The sequence below is a fragment of the Octopus bimaculoides genome, chromosome 19 (assembly GCF_001194135.2).
Source record: "Octopus bimaculoides isolate UCB-OBI-ISO-001 chromosome 19, ASM119413v2, whole genome shotgun sequence".
Lineage (NCBI taxonomy): Eukaryota > Metazoa > Mollusca > Cephalopoda > Octopoda > Octopodidae > Octopus > Octopus bimaculoides.
In genome coordinates, this window is record NC_068999.1 from 22,247,069 (window position 1) to 22,263,318 (window position 16,250).

At 34.5% G+C, this 16,250-nt stretch overlaps 1 protein-coding gene across 3 annotated transcripts in view; it reads right to left on the bottom strand.

The window, feature by feature from the left end:
* The window catches only part of LOC106872948 (tyrosine-protein kinase Src42A), a 203,506-nt gene that overhangs the window by 89,952 nt on the left and 97,304 nt on the right, over positions 1–16,250 (bottom strand). For all 3 annotated transcript variants that reach the window (XM_052974675.1, XM_052974676.1, XM_052974677.1), the window contains exon 2: positions 3,661–3,782. In XM_052974675.1, the coding sequence (XP_052830635.1) occupies positions 3,661–3,782 (122 nt within the window). The remainder of the gene's footprint in view (positions 1–3,660; positions 3,783–16,250) is intronic.

Consider the following 16,250-nt stretch of genomic DNA (forward strand, 5'->3'; position numbering starts at 1 on the left):
ATATATATATATATATATATACCTATATACATATATACATATATATATATGAATACACACACATATATATGAATACACACATATACATGAATACACACACACACACACAAACACATATATATATATATATGAATACGTGTATATATACATGTATATATCCTCAAGCAAAACTAACCTAAATGTCTCTTCTCACCAGACATTGACATGAAACTTCAACAATTCATGTCTGTAATGCAAGCTGTATGCTACAAATGTGTCCCAGAGAGAAAGGCCACTGTACACAAGAACAAAATCCCCAGGGAAAGGAAAGTTCTTATGAGATGGCATACAAAAATTTCAAATTGCTTAAGCAAACAAATTGAAAGCAGTGAAAAATCCCACCTGAAAATACAACTGCTGGAAACTGATAAAAATCTGCAAAAAATCAGGAGTGGCTGTGTGGTAAGTAGTTTGTTTACCAACCACATGGTGTTCGAGTTCAGTCCCACTGCGTGGCACCTTGGGTAAGTGTCTTCTACTATAGCCTCAGGCTGACCAAAGCCTTGTGAGTGGATTTGGTAGACGGAAACTGAAAGAAACCTGTCGTGTATATGTGTATATATATATGTGTGTGTTTGTTTGTCTGTTTGGCTCCCCAACATCGTTTGACAACCGATACTGGTGTGTTTACATCCCCGTAACTTAGCGGTTCGGCAATAAGAGACCGATAGAATAAGTACTAGGCTTATAAGTCCTGGGGTCGATTTGCTCGACTAAAGGCGGTGCTCCAGCATGGCCACAGTCAAATGACTGAAACAAGTAAAAGAGTAACTCCTCCCATGAAAAAGAAAGAGCAAACAAAGAAGCCTGGGCTATAGACAATATAAAATCTAACCCCAGAGCCTTCTACAAGTTTGCCAAAGAAACAGCCTCAGTGCAATGCAGAGCAGGGCCACTCTACCAAAAAGATGGTTCACTCACAGGAAACCCAACGAGGACAAGTGAAATACTAAATGAGCAATTCAGAAGTGTTTTCACTCCACCCCTGGGACACTTGCAAGTCAGCAATCCAGCTGACTTTTTCGCCACTGCAGATATAAAAACAGAAGCAGTGATGATTGATCACTTCAATATAAAAGAAGATGATGTAATAAGGGCTATAAATGAAATGAACTCGAACTCAGCTACTGGGCCTGATGGATTCTCAGCAATCCTTCTAAAATCATGTAAGCGCGTCCTAGCAAGACCACTGCAGCATCTCTTCCAGAGCTTTCAACTGGCAAACTGGAAGGCTGAAGGAAGGGAAAAGATGCCCCATCCATAAAGGAGGTAGCAGAGTAGAGGCTAAAAACTACAGACCTATCTCTCTGACTTTGCACATCAGCAAGGTCATGGAATGAATAGTCAGAAGAAAACTAATCACCTTCCTTGAGGAAAATGACTTGATGACACCCAACATGGTTTCTGACCAGGAAGAAGCTGCCTGACTCAGCTCTTACAACACTATGACTGGGTGTTGAAACAGCTGCTCAACCACTCAAATGTGGATGTGATATATCTTGGCTTTGCAAAGGCTTTCGATAAAATCAATCATGGAATTATATATATGTACAAACTGTGTGATCTCAGCATAGTCGGGAAATTGGGAGAATAACTGCATGACTTTCTGAAAGATAGAAGTCAAGCAGTAGTAGCCAAAGGGGCCACCTCCAATCACACGCAAATAGTGAGTGGTGTTCCGCAAGGCAATGTTTTGGGACCACTACTGTTCATAATGGCCCTTTCAGATATGCCCTCAGCCACACAGAGAGACACAATCACAGGGTATGCAGATGATACAAAAGTCTCACAGGTGAGTAGAAAAGGGAGAGGACATCCTTTTGATACAACTACCTGCTTTAGCTTATGAAAATGTTAAATGGCAAAATGCTAATCGTTGAATGTGCTGAATTAAAGTGTAGTTTGTAAGCAAGTATTAATTATATGGTATGAGCTATAATAATTACACTTTGTTGGACTATTAATCTTATCTTGTGTGTTTTAGTTTATACAATGTTTTAATTAAATGGATTTTTGTCTGAAGCTCTGTTACAGATCCTTTATTTCCTGAATATGACTCTTTTCATATCTAGTTGTCATCAGAGTACCTGCTGATAACTAGAGATCAACTTAATTGAAACATTGTGTAAACAGAAATACAAACAACAAGATTAAAACTTGGAAAAACCTATGTTATATCCTGGAAGGGTCATTTTGCCAATAAAATAACAACAACCGTACAAGTTCTACTGTATTTCTTTTTATTCTTATTATTGATCAACTAGCTTACAAATTAATTATTTGATTGCTTGACTAATCAGTTGATCAGGCTATCAATCAGTAAATTTATGAGAGTCCTTTCGTTGGCATTTGCAACTTTATCAATGGTATGTCCTCATCACTCTATTATGAGGTATCCAAGCTCTTTAATTAAGTTATTAAACATACCATCATTTTCCAAGTAATAAAACCATCTAAAAAGACAACCAACAATTTTTCTCAATCATATATTCCTTTCTCAATAGTATTCCTTGTCTATTCTTTTAGTCTTTTACATGTTTCAGTCATTTGACTGTGGCCATACTGAAGCACTGCCTTGAAGGGTTTTAGTTGAACAAATCAAGCCCAGGACTTATTTTTTTTAAAGCCTAGTACTAATTCTATCAGTCTCTTTTGCCAAACTGCTAAGTTACAGGGACATAAATACACCAACACCCATTGTCAAGTGGTAATGGGGGGGGGACAAACACAAATACATATGCATTTATAAACATATATATATATATATATGACACGCTTCTTTCAGTTTCTGTCTTCCAAATCCACTTGCAAGGCTTTGCTCAGCTCGAGGCTACAGTAGAAAGCATTTGCCCAAGGTGCAATGCAGTAGGACTGAAACTGGTGCCATGTGGTTAGGAAGCAAGCTTCTTACCACACAGCTTTGCCTGTGCCTACACTTAAAAAATTCACATTTTTCTTTTATTACTCTAATTGATTGTATCTGAATACTTATTAAGATTAGCATCAAGCTTTTAAACTTTTCAAATTTGCTATGAGTTTTCATTCTGTGGACACATCAGATTTATATTTGTTCAGAGACAGAAACCAAATTACCCTTCAATTTTAAACTGTTGCTTTGGTTTGTGATATGAGATTTATCTATTTGTAAGGATTCTGCTTTCTTGAAATTGTAAAACTGCTTATGAGCTCTGTTTCATTCCTAGGGATTTGGGGGATGTATTCTTTTGTATGCGGGTGTAATAGATAACTCAGTTTTCCAGTTACAAGATTTATACCTAATAATTCTAATATTCGTGTATCATCTAGGATACACAGTGAATTTTTTTTTTTTTCAATCACGAATGCTATATATCTGCTTGCAAGTGTAAAGTAAAGAGAGATAATGGTAGATTATGCTTTATATAAATAAACAGAAATACAGAATAAGAAATATATGATTCTAGTTTTCATAATTAAAAACAGGTAGTAGAATTAATCTTAAGTAAACATAAATTTAAGGAAAACATTTTAGTTGTATAGCAAAGACTGTTAAGCAGTGTGATAAAGATTTTGCTTAGTTTCTCTCTCTCTCTCTCTCTCTCTTTTACTTTGCTTTTGTAAAGAAATTTTAGGAATATTCACCTGACAAAGAATAGTCATTCTTTCTACTCTCACTGTCTCTTATTAAAAATGACCCATGTTCATTTTCAGGTAGTAGCAATTTCTTCTCTGCTTCAACACGGCGTATTTTCCCAAAGTACCACCTGAAGAAAAGTAAAAAATTCAAAATTAAATTGTGTTCCAATAAGATTCACTTCTGCTTTAAATAAAAATTGGCTATTAGAGAATGTGAAAACTTGACCCCTGTGAAAGTAATAAAATCAGAAAGCAATAAGGGTGGATTGAGTAGGAATGAATGCATATACCTTATATATGTATATATTATATAAACAGACAACTGATAGAAAATGGAATGAACAACATTCTTTCATTAAAATCACTACAATTGTTTCAACACATTTTTACATCTGTAATACATTGGTGAGATGTGTAACCATTATCATACATCCAAGGTGTAAAAAGAGTAGCATTCTACAAGGTTTTTATCTGAATCTTATGGTTTCATATTTTGTCACAAGGGCAGCATTTTGTGGGGAGGGGATGAGTTGATTATTTACAGACCCCGAAAGAATGAAAGGCAAAGTCGACTTTGGTGGAATTTGAACTCAGAACATAGTAATGGGCGAAATGCTGCTAAGTATTTCGACCAGCATGCTACTTTCTACTAAGGGCACAAGGCCTGAATTTTTGGTGGAGGGGACTAGTCGATTGCATTAACACCAGTGTTTCACTGGTACTTAATTTATCAACCCTGAAAGGATGAAAGGCAGAATTGACCTCAGTGGAATTTGAACTCAGAATGTAATGACAGATAAAATACATCTAAGCATTTTGCCTGGCATGCTAATGATTCTGTCAGCTTACCACCTAACCAGGCACTGGCTCTCATGGCTTCTGATCTTAACTGATTAGAAGTGTTATTATGTACATGTTTTGTCTTGGTGTAAAAGATGGGCTACAGCAAATATTCTGCTCAATACCACAAATTTGCTTCTCAGATTTTGCTTGGCTTGGAGGGTCTTCTTCTCAAGCACGACATAACACCAAAGGTCTTAGTCATTGCCACTGTGAAGCCCAATGCTCAAAAGGAACTCAGCTGCTTTGCCTCCATGAGGCCCAATGCTTGAAAGGTGCTCTTAACACGCCACCAGCACAGGTGCCAGTTACGTGACACCAGCATTGGCCATGACTATGTTTTCACTTGGTTTGACAGGTCTTCTCAAGTACAACATATCAGCAAAGGTCTCAGTCACTAGTCATTGCCTCCATGAGGCTCAAAGTTCGAAGCTCATGCTTCACCTCATCCCATGTCTTCCTGGGCCTACCTCTACCACAGGTTCCCTCCACAGTTAGAGATTGGCACTTCTTTACACAGCTGTCCTCGTCCATATGTATCACATGACCGCACCAGTGCAGTTGTCACTCTTGCACACTACATCTGATGCCCCTTATGTCTAACTTTTCTCTTGATGCTTACACTGTCGAACATGCACACTGACATTGCACATTCAGCGAAGCATACTGGCTTCATTTCTTTCAAGCCTATGCATGTCCTTGGTTGTCACAGCCCATGTTTCACTGCCATGTAGTATAGCAGTTTGCACACAGGCATCATCCAATCTGCCTTTCACTCTGAACTTTACCCAACCTAATCTTATTCTCACAGCTACACTCTTGGAGCATCCACCTCCACTACTAACTTGGTCACCTAGATAATGGAATCTATCTACTACCTCTGACTTTCCCCACTGGTAGTTGATGAAGTCTATTTTCTGCACATTTTCAGTGTTTATTGTACCTGTGCACCTTCCACATACAAAAGCTAGTTTCTCTGTTAACCTTCCTCTGATGTTGCTGCACCTTTTATGTGTCCAAAGCTTACATCGGATGCATCTTATGAAGTTTCTACCTATGCCTTTTCTACAGATTGAGCAGGGCCATCTACCTGAAGGATTTGCGATTTGTCTGCTTTCTTACTTACTAAGACTTTGGTTTTTGGTAGGTTAACTCTAAGGCCCTTTGATTTTAGACCTTGTTCCATACCTGGGACTTCTACTCTAGTTCTGGTATACATGTGTGTATAACATAAATATATACATAATATAAATATACATGCATGTATGATATATATATATATATATATATATATATATATATATATATAATGCATACACATGCACGCACGCATACAAATGTATATGTGTACATACACATTATTTCACAACACCTTACTACCTTAACAAGTACATTTATCCGGAAATAGCAATTAAATTAAAATAACTTAGATAGAAATAAGATCTCAGAAACTATTCAGGATTACTGGAAATTTCAACATTAGTGGGAATGTAGCCCAATTATATTTCCCATGCATGGAGGGCAGCTATGGCCTTAAGTCTGCATTAACATCAAACAAGACCCAGATTGTTAGACTGGAGCATCACTTTTAGGAGAGAGAAAAAAGGTTAGCAATTCTCCCACTTAAGTTTGTGAGCACAAAAATATAAAAATCAATATATCAATTGATAAACTTGAGGGGAGACATGAAATAAAAACCGACAGAGATCTCCTGCCAAGAAACATGGTAAAGTCCTACTTAGTACAATAATTGCAACACTGAGAAAGGTACACATGGATCTTGAAATGAAAAAGACCAATTGTAGAGAGAATAAACCACACTAAAAGACTGTTATGGAGCACCAATAAGTTTGGAGCAGCTAACACTGAAGGTCACCTTTATGTAATATAGATACAAGAAATTCTTTTCCAAGAATTTAATATATAGAAAAGATAAAAATCATCAGCCGACAAGATATGTAGGCAATGCAGAGCCAAAACCAAAGTATCTCTAGATACTACCTTTCCCTGAGACATAATATTGTAGCCAGAGCAATCTGGAACATAGTGATGAAGAGAATATCAACAAATACAGGTGTGACTGTGTGGTAAGAAGTTTCCTTCCCAACCACATGGTTCTGGGCTCAGTCCCACTGCATGGAACCTTGGGCAAGTGTCTTTAACTACAACCCTAGGCCAACCTAAGCTTTCTGAGTGGACTTGGTTGATAGAAACTGAAAGAAAGTGTGTGTGTGTGTGAGAGAGAGAGAGAGAGAGAGAGAGAGAGAGAGAGAGAGAAAGAGAAAGAGAGAGAGAGAGAGAGAGAGTATCTTTGTGTTTGTCTCACACCACTGCTAGATAGACACGTGTGTGTGTAGGTATATATATATATATATATATATATATATATATATAAGAGAGAGAGAGAGAGAGAGAGAGAGAGAGAGAGAGAGAGAAAGAGAGAGAGATAGAGAGAGAGAGAGAGAGACATGCAGATACAAAATCAATACAGAAATTGCCCCAATTACTAATTTAAATTAGCAGCAAGGAATATTTTTTTAAATATGAGATAAATAGTGATTGATTAACTTTACAAAAATACAAACAATTAAAAAAAAATTAATCAATCATGGCTGTGTATCAATATGTTTCACAGGAATGCTGCAGATGAGCTGTAGAACTAAATGTTGAAATAACATTTTTGTAACATTGGCATGAAGTCATAGATTTGTAAAATTAGAGTGAAGTTGATTAAAGCAATTATAGTATAGGCTTTGGATTTATTTTATCAACCCAGACCAAATGTCAGACAAAGTGTTTCTCAACAGAATTTTTGCTTGAAATGTAAAGGCTCAGAAAGAAAATGCAAAAACCATTCAATCAGGTGCTCCAATGTTTCCACCAAGGGTAAAAGTTTAGAAGTGTAAGTAAACATTATAAATGCTGAAATTCTCTGTACTTCATAGACGAGCTTAGAATTTATAGTTTGTAAATAATTTTTCATCACTAATTCATATGAAGGCACAGGCTGGTAGTGTGTTTAAGAAGCCTGCTTCCAACTATGTTGTCTCAAGTTCAATCCCACTGCATAGCACCTTGGACAAGTGCTTTCTATTATTATCCCGAGCAAGCTAAATAAAACCTTGGGAATGGATTTGGTAGACAGAAACTGAAAGGTGTGTGTGTGTGTGTGTGTGTGTGTGTGTGTGTGCGTGCGTGTATGTGCATGTGCATGCATGCATGTACATCCTTATCCTGATATCATGTGACGGCTATGAACAAGCACACCATCACACAAGCCATGTTGTTTGATTGCAGTCTTCTGTGGAAAAACATGTTTGGCCATGGGAAGTATCACCTTGCTTGGAAACAGGTGAGGGTTGGTGACAGGAATGGCATCCAGCCATAGAAAAACCTGCCTCAACAAAATTCCATCTGACCCATGGAAGTATGGAAAAGTGAATGTTAAATGATGATGGTGGTTCTTACGCATGCCAATAAACTATATAATCACACACACACACACACAGACACACACACACACACATATTAGAGCATTTTCTTCTATTTTGAAATAAGCTAGGGCTGAAACATACAGAATTTATAAATTTTGCGACACTATTCTTTGGAAATTATTTCAAATTTTTAAGAATAAGAGAGGAAGGGAAAAGGGAGCTGGTAGTTAATGATACTTAAACTTTTCATGCATTAATACACTGTTTAATTGCAAAAATATAAAAACTTGAGAGAAACATGGCTAGAAAACAATTTGCTAATATTACATACTCTTTTACTTGTTTCAGTCATTTGACTGTGGCCATGCTGGAGCACCGCCTTTAAAAAAGCAAAGACTATTGGCAGCTGTGGGATACAAACCCACGCCTCCAAACCCGTCTGGGTGCCTTAAACCGCTTGGCCACGATACCAGCTAGAGAAAAATTAAAGAATACCTACATCACTTTTAGCAAACTATAAGCAAATATGGAAAGATAAATTTCCTTTTGTAGAATTACAATGCACTATAGAACATTGCACTCAAACAAACTCGGCTATGAATAAGTATGCTGGCTTGTTGCAGCAACATACAATGATAAAGTGGGTTAGTTTATAAAGTAATTATAGGCTGATATTAGTTGATATAAACCAAGCATGTCTACTTGTGAATGCATTACAATACAATCATACAGAAACATGAGAGGGCACTTAAAAACATGTCTCAACTACTTTATTTATTGGAAAAGTGATACTATGAGGTAGTAGGAAACCAATACATCTTTCATTTTTAAGATGCAATGTAAGAGACAATGTATTGCTTTTATTAAAGCTTTATTATTTAGTGAGTCAAAAAAAGAAATTTATAGTCTTAATGAAACATACCTCAATCAGTGCAATGTGGATTTTTGGTAGTAATATAAATATCTCCTAAGCATTAAAGGTGTTGTGCGGAAGTACTTGAGAATCAGTTTACAGCTCCAGTTTCATGGTATGAAGCTGCTGAGAATTAAATCCCTCCTGGATAAGATGTTTGTCTATTAGAAGCAATATTCCCAGATGGTTTAATACTGGATAGTTACATACATCGAAGCAATGTAGAATGAAACATACTGATCAAAAACTCATTAAGAAGTGGTAGATTTCAATTCACAATACTGTATTTCAGTTATTTTGCTTCAACCACTTTCAATTGTAGAGTTTTTAGGAACAGAATGTGGCAACATCATCATCATTTAGCATTCATCTTCCATGCTGGTGTGGTTGGACAGTTTGACAGGATCCAGTAAGCTGGATGACCACATTGAGCTCCAATGGCTGGTTTTGGTAAGGGGGGAGGTCACAGCTGGCTGCCCTCCCTAAACCCAACCACTCCACGGAGTGTACTTTTTTCTGTGGCACCAGAACAACTGAAGGTTGCCATGTAACTTAAAATAAGAAGCCTCCTGGAAAGAGGTGATATAATATCAGGTGTTGAGAGGCTAAAGTATGATAGAGAAACAGGCACATGCTATAGAAGAGATACATGGCTACCTGCATTAGGAGTGGATGGGAGTAGCTGGAAAGAAGATAGAGATAGTGGATCAGGCATACTGTCAGGATACGAGAGTGTGTGTATAAGAGGATACAAGGCGGTGAGCTGGCAGAAACGTTAGCATACCGGGCGAAATGCTTATTGGTATTTCGTCTGCCGTTATGTTCTGAGTTCAAATTCCGCCGAGGTCGACTTTGCCTTTCATCCTTTCGGGGTCGATTAAATAAGTACCAGTTATGCAGTGAGGTCGATATACTCGACTTAATCTGTTTGTCAGTCCTTGTTTGTCCCTTCTGTGTTTAGCCCCTTGTGGGCAGTAAAGAAATAAGAGGATACAGACTGACAATGTGAAGGTATAGATGGATAAATTTGGAGTGTAAGAAGAGAGTGACAAGTGGTTGTGGATGGGCATGGAAGTGAATGTAGCTGATGGTAAATATCAGTATAAAGAACAAGGTAAAAGAAATAGCTCTAGAGGGAAGAGGTGATAAGAAGTGGGAGGAGAGCAGCAGTATAAGCTGTAGATAAATCAGAAAATTGGGAAGGAGAGGGAGAGGAGGAGGAGGACAAAGTGAACTAGTTGCTGATCGAGACTACCTTACCAAAATTAATTTCACTTATTTTAACTCTAATTACCATTTCTTAAGTTGGAATGATATTCAGATGTTTACCCCATTTTTGTTTCTTTCATCAGGTTTCAATGTCCTTTCCATGTCATTACCTTACTTGCTAACCATAAATTCTTATCTCATACAAATCAGTTTATGATTTAAATTTCATTGATACTGAGATGTGTAATGTTAGTTGAGACAGTAAAATGCTGGACAACTTGGAAACAGTATAAGTACCAACAATGAAAGTAGTGTTCTATCTTATGAGTTGATAAACTATATAACAATAATATACTGTTTAAATTCAATCAGCTATACCCTATCCTAGAAAAATTTACCTTGTCAAAAAGAAATCAATAAGAACAATTTTCTCTTTGAATAACAGATTAGTGTCAAGTTAAATATTTATTTATGTTTGCTAGTGTCTAACCTTTTGTAAAATTTCCATTTGATAGAAATAAATCCTGTATAAATGAAGTCAATTGTATTTTAAGTTAAAATAAAATAATCAATATTGTTGTTTCAATTTAGGCAGATAATAATCAATAAAAGCTTTTTCATTATGACATAATATATAATGAATTGTGATAGTTAATTTAAAATATCTATCGGGTGGTTGTATAGTGATGTGTTGGATTTTAATTAACTTGACATGAATATTTTAAATATATTTTTAAAAGATTTAGTAGTTATATATGGTAATTAATATTGTGTTATGACATATCCATTTCAGTTTGCTAGCTAGGATTTCTAACAAATCAAGTACATAAACAACTACTTTGTAATAAATCATCCTGTTTAGCTTAGTCATAAATTTTAGTGAATTTTCTAGGGTATCTAATATACAAGTAAAACCATTTAGATACCAGTTACTTGTTACAGAAGTGAACCAATAAGTTTTCTAAAAAAATGCTCGGTTTAGTCCTAATTAGGCTTGATAATGCCTAGACTTGACTTAATTGGCCACTCTTATTACCAACTTAATTCATATGCAGGTTGGGTTAATTTAGACAGTTTCATAAGGTTACTATACTCTGGGATTTTCCAGAACTAAGGACTGTTATAGTAATTATATCATTACAGTTTTTAATAGTCAACATCAGTTTCTGATCAACAGCTAGAAACTAAATTAGTGATGAGTATATGCGGAAAAACACAAATCACTTGTCTTTTATAACTAGAGAAGGTTTTTATCATTTATAATTCTTAGCCACTTATAATTTGACATTTAGACAGGTGCAAAATTTGGTTACATAAAAGTAGTACTGTTAGGATTCAAATTTCTAAATCATGTACCAGGAATGATGTTTCCAATTACAATTCTCAATAATAAAAGACTATTATATTGTCATTTCCAGTAAATATTCAACAATATAATATGGACAACAAATATGCTGGCATTAATAACACATAATACTCCAAGATTTGAGCTAGGAGAAAGACAGATACAACCTATTCACAAACACTAAGTAAATGGATATAGAAAAAAATGTTTACTATTCATGTCCACCATGTTGAAACATTAAATAATATTAGAACTTATATTTAAAAGGAAGCAAATTTATCAGTTTATAATCTGCTTTACTAATCTTCACAGAATCATTTTTTCAGTTTACTACTTAGCAACACAACAGCTTTAAAGTAGTAACTATTGAGAAACTTAATGCTGAGTTGGTCTAGCTGATAATATTGTACTATGGCTAGCCACAAAATACTTCTGTTGCTAGCAAAAATACAATATTGTACATTAAATGCCGATAACTAGAATGAACAAGCAGAAGCAGAAAAAATAATGCCAATCTCAGAAAACTAACAGACACATATGGTTTATTGGTTGCCATTTTGATGTTATACTTGATACTATATCAGAAATGATGATGATATTAAACAGAGACACACACATACATGAAAGTAGTAAAATAATACTTTTATTGACTACTAAACTGACATTGACATGTTAACATTTTCTCTGATAATCCTATTTAAGATCTATGGTACTAGGGAGCAGGATCCTTAATATCAGTCCTGAGGAATTATAAAGCAATCAAAATTAATATCAATACAATTATTACAATTATTTTCAGTTTATTTATGATAAATTTTTTTTAATCTATTTGATATTTGCGATTGTTATAGATTTATCGCTAAAATGCTTGTGCATAACTGGAGATTTATGTCACTTGAAGTATGAGGCTTTGTGCTGATGAGTACATGTGTAAAGTAAAAACATACAATCATTTTTAACTAGCTTGAAGGAAGCAAAAAGATAGATATGCCTAAATTATGTTATATCAAGGGCAAAGTTTGAACTCATTGTCTTCAATAATATCAGAACGATGACTTTAAATAGTCATCCATCATACAAATTTAAAAAGTGTTGAAGTAACCAGTTTCCAGTACAAAAGTTATTCTTCCAATCTTCTACATAACTGGAATTCAATAGTGTAAAAAAATAATCACAATTTGCTCAAGCCTTGCTGCAAGTTATGATCAAAGGTAACAAGAATACGGAATTTCAAATGAAGGGTATAGACAAAATGGTTAACAGAATATGATATTTACTGAACTATCAGTTTAAGAACATGAATTCATTTCTAGTGTGTTCCCTTGTGTCTCCAAACAGAACACTTAATTTGATGCTTGAAATCTATCTTTTATCTAACCAATGTTTTTAAACTAGAGTTAAGTGCCAGCCCTTATAAAACATTTGAAGAATTAGCGACAGACATTTAAAAAAATATATTTTAGGATAGTGAAATAACCCAGTAATTATTTAAATCCCTATTAAGCTCAATTATATGGAACCTTTATTTCCCATCTAATTGATTATATTTAAAAGGCATTAACCAATAAGTGCTCTTGAAGATGTGAAAATTTTCAACAAGATACAGAATGTAAATTTTTCATGTAATAAATGGTGCCTATACATCATAAATCTAAACACTGTTGCTTTATGAGACTGAAGAGACTACTTCAAAAATGTAAATTGATGTTTTGGTACTTCAGAAAAGAGGCAGTCAGTACTTCATGAAACATCTAAATAAGATGTTTCACATCTTATTCAAATGTTAATTGGTAGATCATTGCTATAAGATATTAAGTGTCAGGCACTACATTTATAAATTTAAATTCCCACAGAACTATGCTTTACAATCATACAAAAAGGATAATAAAGATGAGAGAAATGCAACACATTTCTTTCTATTTGCTTATATTTTCATTTGAACAAAGAGCTCTGCCCAAACAATTGCTTTAGCTTCATCTTATAGTAAACCACTATAAATTTCTTTTGGTTTTATTACCAATCAGATTTATACAGATGAAAACTATCCTTCATTAGTAATACAGGCCAGTCTATATAAAACCACTCTTATTTTATGCTTGAATGCTTAGCACAGAATTTGGCTTTTCAGCAATAAAATACTGTTTCAATACAACATGCAAATATCTAAACCTATAGAACCATCTAAACCTAAATAAATAAAATACTAAATATCTAACTAGCCTTTTGTTTTATTATGGATCATGCTCTTACTAAATAACTGTTGGAATTTCATGACTCTGCTTGCCTTAATTTACATATTAAAAGCAGATTCAATTTCTGCTAATTATAGGAATAGTTAAAGTATATATGGGCATCCAGCTGTAAAAAACATGCATCCAAATAAAAACCACTTTGTTCAAACCAGAAATGCAAAACAACAAAAACAAAAAAAAGGAACTGTGTTCGAGGCAAGGTTAATAGAAATTGCTCTATCAGTAGTGTGCCAAACTAAATATAATCACATTTAGATTTGTTCATTCGTTTACATATTTACACCTTGCTCAACTTATGTTTGCTTTTAACTCCATTACACAGGTTAATTAAATTAAATTTTAGCAATATAATGATGATGGTGATTCTGTTGACAATACTTCCTGTTTTACAAAAACTGACCTTGTATTTACTAGAAGAAAAAAAAAGATCAATATGCTTAGAGTTTAAAATGTTAAAGCCTTCATTGTATTGAAAGTAAATCTCTTCCAGATAATCATGATGAAACAAGAAAAATACCCTTAAATGAGGGGACTCTCTTTGATTGAATATTACATGTGAGAAGTAGTTTTATTAGGAAATTAAATTATATAAATAAATGAAATTTATGACCAAGACGGTTTAGAAAAACCAATTTAATGTCTCAAATGGAAGGTTTTTAATTATAACTACCTCTATAATTATTATATTTTTAATAGAATGGATAACTATACTGTTCTCTTTTGAATCGTTCAAAGTTGCTTTGGCATATAATGTCATCAAATAGATTGCATCTATAATAAAACAGACCAGAGATCTATCTACTGTTTTTGATAAGAAGAAAAGTAGCTTAATGACAGCTTCAGAACTTAGAATGTCTACAAAAAGAAAAACATGTAGGTAAAACATGTTTAATAAAAAGATTAGTGTCTCTTCAATCTTTCTCTTTCTAAAGGACACACAAAAATCTGATATCTAAAAAATACTAAAATATACAGCTAACCATTTGATAGGTGAGAACTCTTCACCAACATATTACAACTACTAGTACACAAAAACATTTTATTTCCTTTCTATCACTATTACAATGGATTGCATTGTTGTAAACTGCACACCACTCCTTCACATGCTCAACTAATGCACATATTTGACAATATATTATTTTTAAAGAGTGGGAGGTTAGTTACATTTTTAGAAAGCTTTCAACTCAAATATTTTAATTCAGAATGACTCCTAGGTGAAGGCATGTTTATTCAATAACTACTGAATCAGCACTTTAGAAAAGATTGCCTTTATTGTTAAACTCTAAACTCATATTAAAAAAAAAAAATTAGAAACAATATATAACTAAACCTACCAGTAATATATAAAGTGGGTAAAAGAAAGGGAGAGAAAGAAACATAATGAAGAGGTAAATATTTGTGCTGGGGGGATTCTGGTCTTAGATATGAGTACACAACTTCTAATAATGTCAGAGATTTTAAATGTTTAAGCAATAGAGAAATATTTCTGTTATTGTTGTATTTCAAGATGGTCTGGTCATTTTCTTTTCTTTTCTTTTTTTGCCAAATAAACACACGCACTATTTTTTCTTCACTTGTTTATTACTGTTCTTATTTTGTTATTTTAATTCATGTCCATTGTCCAGAAATCTTTTGTTCCACCTGACTTTTCAGTGACACTTTTTGTTTTCGTGTGTCTTCCTGCTCCACTTACTCCATTCTGTTCTTCTAAGATATATATTCTCTGGTTAGTTGTAGTTTTTCTACCTTGTTAATGACCATCCTGGAGTAAGTCCTGGAGGAGACACATAGTTTTACGAAGTGAAGTTGTTGCATTGTGATGATCTTAAGACAACAGAATATAGTGTTTTTCAATGTCTTGCTAGCCTGGCTAAGGCTTACGTCATTACGTTTGTCAATTTGTGTTGCAAGATTCATGATGTGAAATTGTGTGTTGAAACAGATATTGTTGTATTTCAGGATGGTCTTTTTTCTTCTTTATTTTTTGCCAAATAAACACACACAAACTATATATTTTTTCTTCACTCATTTATTAATGCTCTTATTTTATTATTTTAACGCATGTCCATTGTCCGGAAATCTTTTGTCACACATCTGTGACCTCTTCAGTGACACTTATCGTTTTTGTGTGTGTTCTTGCTCCACCTACACCATTCTGTTTCAACACACGATTTCACATCAGGCATCTTGCAACACAAATTGGTAAATATTTCTTCCTTTGGATGAAACACTAATTTAATGCACTTGTTGGTCATGGAAGGATAGGAAGGATTCAAACAGCATGTTAATGACACACTAGTGACATTTACTATTATGTTTTGTGCCTCCCACCTCTATTTATTGTATAATTTTCTAGACTGGACAAGTGTGAGTTACGTGTTTGTTCATGGATAGGCGAAGGAGTAGCTGTGTGGTAAGTAGCTTGTTTACCAACCACATAGTTCTGGGTTCAGTCCCACTGCATGGTACCTTGGGCAAGTGTCTTCTACTATAGCCTCGGGCTGACCAAAGCCTTATGAGTGGATTTGGTAGATGGAAATTGAAAGAAGCCTGTCATATATATATGTGTGTGTGTGTGTGTGTGTGTGTGTGTGTGTGTGTGT